The 8,411-nt window shown below is 44.1% G+C and overlaps 1 protein-coding gene across 1 annotated transcript; it reads left to right on the forward strand.

The window, feature by feature from the left end:
* The first annotated feature begins 1,392 nt into the window (after positions 1-1,392).
* Positions 1,393-1,989, forward strand: LOC123410900 (40S ribosomal protein S30). The gene is made up of 2 exons (XM_045103827.1): positions 1,393-1,501; positions 1,592-1,989. Exons 1-2 carry the CDS (start codon positions 1,498-1,500, stop codon positions 1,774-1,776), a joined length of 189 nt encoding a protein of 62 aa, XP_044959762.1. The 5' UTR covers positions 1,393-1,497; the 3' UTR covers positions 1,777-1,989.
* The last annotated feature ends 6,422 nt before the right edge of the window (positions 1,990-8,411 follow it).

Consider the following 8,411-nt stretch of genomic DNA (forward strand, 5'->3'; position numbering starts at 1 on the left):
TCAAAACCTTCCCCGTCCAAACAAAACCAAAGACAGATGTCGCTAAGATACATGCAACGATCGGTGGCCGACAATCCGATCTAACTCCAAATAAAAAACAACTTACCACAAATCTTACCTACTAATAAAGAGCGTATTGCTTCTGTCGTCCGTTACTTGCTGTATTCGCGGCCCACTTTGTATGGTTCATCTAGAAATCGGCCCCTTTAAACCCACAAGATTTGCAGTAGCCCGAGTGGCTGGAGCTTTGCACTTTCACTCAGGAGACCCAGGTTCGACCCCCCCATCACCGAATTTCTGTGTTCCTTATTTCTACTGATATCAGGCTGGCGTACATTAGAGTTGCACTGTTGCAACTTCTGTTCATTTTTTTAATGTTTCTATTTTTGCAGATTCAAATATATATTTAAATATTTATATCTTTTAAATTCTAACTCTAAATTTCAGAAGTTATATATTAAATAGCTTTAAAAATATATAGACTTCAAATGTAATATTATCTTTCATGATAATTATTTCTGAAATTGTGTTTGCATCCTTAGTTAATACAGTACTTTTTTTATATGAGGCGTTTCAAGAACTTTGGCCCAACTATTTTCTTTTTAATGTTTCTATTTTTTGCAGATTCAAATACATTCATATATTCATATCTTCTAAACTCTAACTTCAAATTTCAAAAGTTATATACGAAATAATTTAAAAAATATGTAGATTTCAAATATAATCTTATCTTTCATGTTAATTATTTCCAAAAATAATGTTTACGTCCTTAATTAATACCTTTCTTTATATGGGGTACAATGTTGGTGAAAATAATAAAATTTCATGATTTTGAAAAACAAAGTTTGTGTTTTTTTTACTGCAATTGAAAAAAATGTTTGCTAATTCAAACAATGTTCAAGTATTTCAAGAAATGTCCTATTATTTTAAATACATAATATGATCAGCATCATTGGATAATTGTTTTTCTCCCGTTGCAACGCACGGACCCTTTTGCTAGTTAGTAAAAATGTAAATGTAACATTAAAAAGACTAAGGTAGAAATCGATGTGATAAGGGCTGCTCTTGTTTCTATTGACAGAATCCAGGCATTTTTTTGTTCAAAGATTGCAGACTCCACATTTTTTTTGAGAGAGTGAATGCAGAATGCACACATGTTTGCTAACGAGTCACTATGGGCCACTTTGGTTTACGGGTAACATTAAGGATAGCCAGGCTAAGCCTTACAGCCCACAGTACGGGTAGCTGGAGCCCAAACTACTAACGCACGTGTAACGACACCTAGGCTCATATCAAATAGTCAGTCCCCTCAGCCCAATGATACCCAGTCCACAAACGGTCTGCGCCGACCCAAAGAGCCCTGCTATATAAAATCCCCCACCCCCACCTAGGGTTCCCCTTCTCCCTCCACAACCGCCGCCGCCCCCAACCCTCGCGCACCCGCCCTCAAGACCTCCTACACCGCCGCCGTTCCGCAGCCCCACCGCCGCCGTCGACATGGGTAACCCCTCTGACCGCCATCCCCCCTCTGCCCCCTTCCACCGCCCTAGCTTATTCGGATCCTGACGCGAGCCCGCCGCTGTTTGCGCAGGTAAGGTGCACGGATCGCTGGCCCGTGCCGGGAAGGTGCGCGGGCAGACGCCCAAGGTGGCGAAGCAGGACAAGAAGAAGCAGCCCCGCGGCCGCGCACACAAGAGGATCCAGTACAACCGCCGCTTCGTCACCGCCGTCGTCGGCTTCGGCAAGAAGCGCGGCCCCAACTCCTCCGAGAAGTAGGCGCGCCGAGAAATAAAAAAGGCTCTTCCCCTGCGCTGGTTTCCTCTCTCGTTTGATGTTGGAAGAGACGTTACTTACGTTCATACTCAATTGTTAAAGTATGCATCTTTTGCTTAGCTGAAGGATCTGGGATATTTGTGTTATGAGTATGATGCATGTTTGGCTTAGTTGAAGAATATCAGATATTGTGGCATGAGTGAGTTCTTTGCTTAATTTTGCTTTGTTGTTTGCTGTTTCCCCTGTTGCGCATCATATGCTAGATTGTAGCTGTTTGTGGTATGTGTTTTTGTATTCTGCTGCTGTCTATACGACCTGACATTACTGGGTATTGCAATCGTGGTGTCCCTGTGATGTAGGGTTGGTCGTTTAATTGATATATGAACACCCAATTTTGCGGTAGTAAAGGTGATTGCCTGATCAATCATACCTAGTGAATGTGCTTTGCATGCTTGTAATAGACTTTTTTAACGTACTAGGAGCACTGAACCTTGGTTTGGAAACTAGAAACTTACTGGCAGTTTTGCAATGTTCAATAGGACTGAATTATTGTAGCGCATTGATAGTGAAAGCTTGATGCATTCTTTGCACTAACCGACCTCATGGTTTGATGAAATGGTGCTGATAATATTTGGGTGATCTAAAATTAGAATTTAGGAACATGATGAAGTTTGCACTGTATAGTATGCTAAAAATGAGTGGTGATCTAAAATTAGAATTTAGGAACATGATGAAGTTTGCACTGTATAGTATGCTAAAATGAGTGGTGATCTAAAATTAGAATTTAGGAACATGATGAAGTTTGCACTGTAAAGTATGCTAAAATGAGTGGTGCGTAACTGCATATCAACCTTGATCTGCTAAAATGTTTATGTAGTCCGTTGTTTTGAAAGCACAGTGTGTGTTAGAGATAACCGGTCCTTGGACCACTGAATGCAAAATAAGCCGCCGTCTGAACTCTGGCACCTAAAACTTACTGTTGAAGCTCCTTTCGATCCCAGTAGCATTTACATTCTTCAGAACACTGTCTGGAATGCTAGCCCTCAGCATTTTTTTTTTCGGATGTAGCCCCTTGCCTTCCATGATGTCTGATTTGGAAACTTGAAACTGCTTGGCAGTTTGGCATGTTTAATAGGAGAAGTATTTAATTTGTTCACTACATATGGATAGTGAAAGCTCAATCATTCCCTCTGATAGTGTTTTGTGTTGGTCAAACGTTGTGGGCATTATCTGTTTGATCGAAGAGTGGAAGTCACAAATTTATGCAAGTTCTGTGATGGAGATGTGTTGTTTCTCGCGAAGCGTATGAGTCCGTTGTTAGCATTGCCTGCCTCGTTGCAAAAAAAAAGAGTGTAGGTGTTGCTCAAACTGTCTGAATCCCCGCTGTTTACTGGAAGAGTTTAGGTTCCAGTGTTGTTTCGCTGTTTGCCTCCGGTGTGCGTCCAGGACTCTGCTGCACGGGCTACCCAGGCCTGAGATACGTCTCTTCCGTTGACGATTGGGCTGTGGAGTAGCAGAGCTGTGTGTGATTAGCCGACAGGTAGGCTCGGGGGCGTGCACGCGAGCGAACGACCCGTCGTCCCGCGCCGCTGCTTCTGTTTCTGCTTCCGCCGCAGCAGCGCCACGCATCCAACGTAAACATCCCGTAAACATCGTTCCCCATAGCTAAATTTTGTCACACCCCGTAAACATCTTTCCCTAAATCTATGTTCATTTCCTTTTTCGTTAAACAAAACGAGATAATGCCCTAGGACCCGTCAGCCAGTGACACGTGCGACGGCCTCCGGCAAGGTTGACTTGAAGGAGTGCGCTGGCCACCGGCGAGAGGCGGTGTGTCGGCGACGGTGGTAGCGCGGTGCGCCGGTGGCCTGACGCTGTGGCGTGGTGGGCAGAGTAGCCGCGGGGCGTGGTGGGCAAGTTTACATGAAGGAAAAACTTCTCTTAAACTAGAGGAAAGTTTGGGCCAAGTTTACATGATCCGGTAAATTTATTCCGGGTTTACGAGATCTAGTATTTGAGACATTTCTGTCCTAACTTTTCCTAAACGATATTTCCTTTACGGATACAAGATCAGTTGGAGTTCTTTAAGTTTGGTTGCCAAGAGTCAAAAACGGACACATCAAACGTTCATGGACAGCGGTATATTTGGCCATCGATTGGGCCGGGCCAGACTAAGCTCGCCGGGCCTAGATTTCAGGCCCAGACCCAACCCATCACTGCTAAATTTCATTGGGCTTCGGGCCTCGGTCCGGGCCCCTTCCTTAAAATGCAAAAACACCAAGTCCAGGCCAGGCCCGAAATACTCTTCGCGCTCAAAACACAGGCCCGATCCCGGCCCATGGGCAAGTTCGGGCCGGGCCGACAGACCGGGCAGCCCATGGCTAGATATAGACAGCGGTGATGGAGCTGACATCCATCTGGGTTTTTAAATACAAGTCTTTTTAGAGATTGTACTACGGACTACATACAAATCAAAATTAATGAGTCTGTACTTTCAAGTATGTCTATATACATACGTATGTAGCATGTAGTGAAATTTTTAAAAAGACTTATTTTTAAGAACCAATGAAGAAGATTAATAACAATTCAACATATGCAATCACAATTAAAAAGTATCAAATGTCAAAGATTTGTTTACATCCAACCGATCTCAAAAGATGACAGTCTGATTGATCCGTGCAAAAGATAATTTTCGATTCCTGGTTCGGCTACCCATAGCAAAGACTTCACTCTTCGGCCAACTAATCTCCAACGGCCGCGCATCGCTTCAACATGCTAGCACCATACATTTGCGTAATCTTTGTCGCGTTAGGATCCACATTGGACATCTTTATTGTCAACATCTTGGCATCAACCTTGTTCTTGGAGCTTCATCTTCTTATATAGCGCCTTCATGAACTTATGAAACCTCCGAGTCTTCTTTTCCTCTTCCACGTTATTGCACTTGACGCATGCCTCCTTCGCCATGATGTGCTCAAATTTATTCATCATCTCGGCCATCACCCCTTTTCACATTCCTTCTCCTCCTTCGGTTTCAATATCCTTTTGTTGGATCACAATCTTCATTGATAATGGCGGGCGGTCTTGACGAAATTGTTAACAACATCGAGCCATTTGGGGTGCACATTCGACCTTAACCAACAATGCATGAAGAGGATGTGTTTTTCTCCGTCTTAAAGAACAATGTGCATGCACAAATGACATAGAAAGAAAATACATGATCAACAATTTACATATCCGGCCAAATAATCAACACATGTTGCATATCTGGTAGATAATTCTCTATGGCAAGCTAAAATTCCTTTGGAAATCAAAATATTGCTCTCGCTAATATGGAAGAATGCTATTGCAACGAAAGACAACATGCTTGAAATGAAATGGGTGGGAGATCCCATGTGCAGATATTGCCATGCGAGAGAGAACATACATCATTTGTTTATCTTTATGCCTTGCGACCGAGCATTTGAGGCGGGTATTGGACACCCGACTGTGTATGTCCTCTTATGTTTCTGCAGTGGCTCTTAACATACTCTTCCTAGGCTAGATTAGCGATGTATGCGGCAGCGTCTAGATGTATGAGATGCGGACGGGTTATTGATGCTATCTTTGTGCATTTTGACTCTATTTTCTGCTTCTACCATTATCATTTGATAGTGGAACCACTAACGGAGCCAAAAAAAATGCAATGAGGAGGGTTGAGTGTTCATAATCCTTGTCAAGGAGCGCCAGCCCACTTGAATACATCATTTAGCAGCAAATAATCATCTACAAACATGCATATTAAGTTTACACAATGAGGGAGGGGCTTGCTGGTCCCCGTCTCCGCCACTAAGTGGAATCCGATCATTTCAATATCCTATGGAGAAAAATTGACGAAATGGCTAACACTTGTTGCATATCCTGCCAAATGTCGAACAAACATAAAGCAACAAAAACTTATGAGCTTTGGAGTGCACGTGGCTTTGTCACGGGATTTACAATTGCTTGTAAAAGTCACATTATTATTAGTGGCCTCTTGTTGAGTTGTCCAAATTCATGGGCTCCGCCTTCGTTTTGGCTGTGTCTGTGGTCTCGGTCGCATACGTGGCGAACTGGCGGTGCATTCGCCCTCCGGTTTGGCTTCCCGTTTGCGGGATTTCGAACATCTGGACTCGACCATAGACAATTGATAGACGCTGTTATATGCGCGTGTACTAGCTATAACCCTGCATTGCTTTAGTGCAACTAGAATGCCGTTCACTAAAACACCTTGAAATATCCAAACCGCATGGTCGGGGCACATTAGATCATATGATGACTAGTGTAAGTTCATCTCTAACACCGACCCGCAAACCTCCCGCAAGCGTCCGGACCGAGTTGTTCGGACACCGTTTGCCATCCAAGCGGACCTGTATCGGTCCGCCGAGCAGTCCATATGTATTTTTAAAAATGAGAGGAGCTTTACGGGAGTCTGGACATCCATTTGGCCAATGAAATGCCACCACACACCCTTCTCTCTTCGCTCGTATGGCGTAAGGCTGGCAATTAGCATTGGCGTTTGACGGAACCTACTACAAAGTGATAGGAGCTTTGCGGGAGTTCGAACATCCGCTTGGCCAATCAAATGCCACCATGCACCCTTCTCTCTCCGTCCGAATGGCGGAAGGCTAACAATTAGCATTGGAGTTTGGCGAAAGCTACTACAAAATGAGGGGAGTTTTGCGGGAGCCCCAACATTCATCTGGCTAATCAAATGCCACCATGCACCCTTCTCTCTTCGTTTGGATGGTGGAAGGATGACAAATAGCATTGACGTTTGGCGGAAGTTACTACAACGTGAGGGGAGCTTTGCGGGAGTCCGAACATCTGTGTGGCCAATCAAATGCCACAATGTACCCTTCTCTCTCCGTCTGGATGGCGGAAGGCTAACAATTAGCATTGGCGTTTAACGGAAGCTACTAAAGGGGGGGAGACCCTAATCGACATTGTAGGCGCCCGATCCAGGAACCAGCGCGTGCAGTAGCCTAGTTTTGGGACGGCCCAATTACACGAGCTGGTAGTCCGAGCGCTCGACTCGCCCGGCGTGGTTGCTCGCTCGAGCGCAGTTTCAATGGTTGTGATTGGCGAGTTTCAACCGTTGACTTTGAAAAACTAAAAAAATAAACAAAAAAAATCACAAAAAATCGAGAGTTCAAAAAGGTTCACGAATTTTGAAGAAGTTCATTCAAATTTTTAAAAAGTTCATCAAATTTGAAAAAAATTCACCAATTTTGAAAATGTTCAACCATTTTGAAAATGATAATCGAATTTGAAGAAAATCCACTTATTTTGGAATTTTTTTGTCAAATTTGAAAAGAGTTCACCGGATCTGAAAAAATTCACTGATTTTTAAACAACTTCATCAAATTTGGGAGAAAATCATCGAATTTGAAAAAATTTCACCGTTTTTTATAAAAGTTCACCAATTTTGAATAAAAGTTCAACGAATTTGGATAAAATTCATCGAATTTGAAAAACGGTCAACGAATATGAAAATAGTTCATCGCATTTGAACAGAAGTTCGAAAAATTAAAAATTCATCATTTCAAAAAACAATAAAAAGAACAAATTAGATGAAAAATAGAACACACATTTTAAAAAAGAAAAAAGAAAACAGAAAAAAAGAAAATCCAAATAAAACCGTCCTAGAAATGACCAGCGAACTGGGGAAAACCGACATGGAAAACAAAAGTATTCTCGCGATTGAATATTCAAAAAGAAAAAAACAAGTTACGAAGCACTAGTCGTTCAATGGCCTAATGGCAAGTGTGTTGTCGCCGTTGCAGCGGATTGTGAGTTCGAACTCTATAAGATATTTCATTAGGTGTCTACATACGAAACAAAATGAGTGAATCTATACTTAGTGAAACCTACCATAGGTAGGCACACATATTTCGCAAAAAGATGTTAATAGCAGCGGACATTTGTTGCAGCAGCTGGATGGCCGGCTTCAGCATCCGTGTTTGTGGACTGGTCACTCTGGTTTACATTGAAGATGTCCTAACATCTATTATTGAGTGACTGACGATCGAAACGCGCGCGTGGGTTGTTGGCGTTTGGTGATGAGCCAGACATTGGCGACGATTGCTGGTACGCCCGGTTTGTTGCCGCCGTACGATCGCGGCAGCTACCGAAGCCGTAAGGCCAACTCCATCGCGCGACCTCATCTTGTACGGTGCGTTCGTTTGGGGTAAAACGAACGAATAGCGCGGACCCAAACGAACAAATGTCTGAATTTCATCCGTTTTCGATCCATCCCCAACCAAAACTTGCGCCGAGTTTGGAGGAACGGACATCGCGCGGACGCGCTCGCGCACGCCCTTGTCCGCCCGTGGCCCGAGTGTCGGGGACAGAAGTACCCAGAAATTCCAACGCCTCCACCCCCTCTCCCAGCCCGCCCCGCCGACGGCGCCGCCGCTATTCTCCGGCCACCTCAGCCCCCGGTCGTCCATACCAAACCACGTCTTGACATGACCACGACCACGCGTGCGCTTTCGCCATAGTTTAGGCGTCGATCTATGGAGGTTTGGCCGTCGCTGTCGTAGCCGGCGGCAGAGTGGATACGACCGCAGGCGACGTACCACGGCGGCCACGACAGCTTCAGAAGAGTGCTCCAGAGC

This window comes from Hordeum vulgare, chromosome 7H (assembly GCF_904849725.1).
Source record: "Hordeum vulgare subsp. vulgare chromosome 7H, MorexV3_pseudomolecules_assembly, whole genome shotgun sequence".
Taxonomy (NCBI): Eukaryota; Viridiplantae; Streptophyta; class Magnoliopsida; order Poales; family Poaceae; genus Hordeum; species Hordeum vulgare.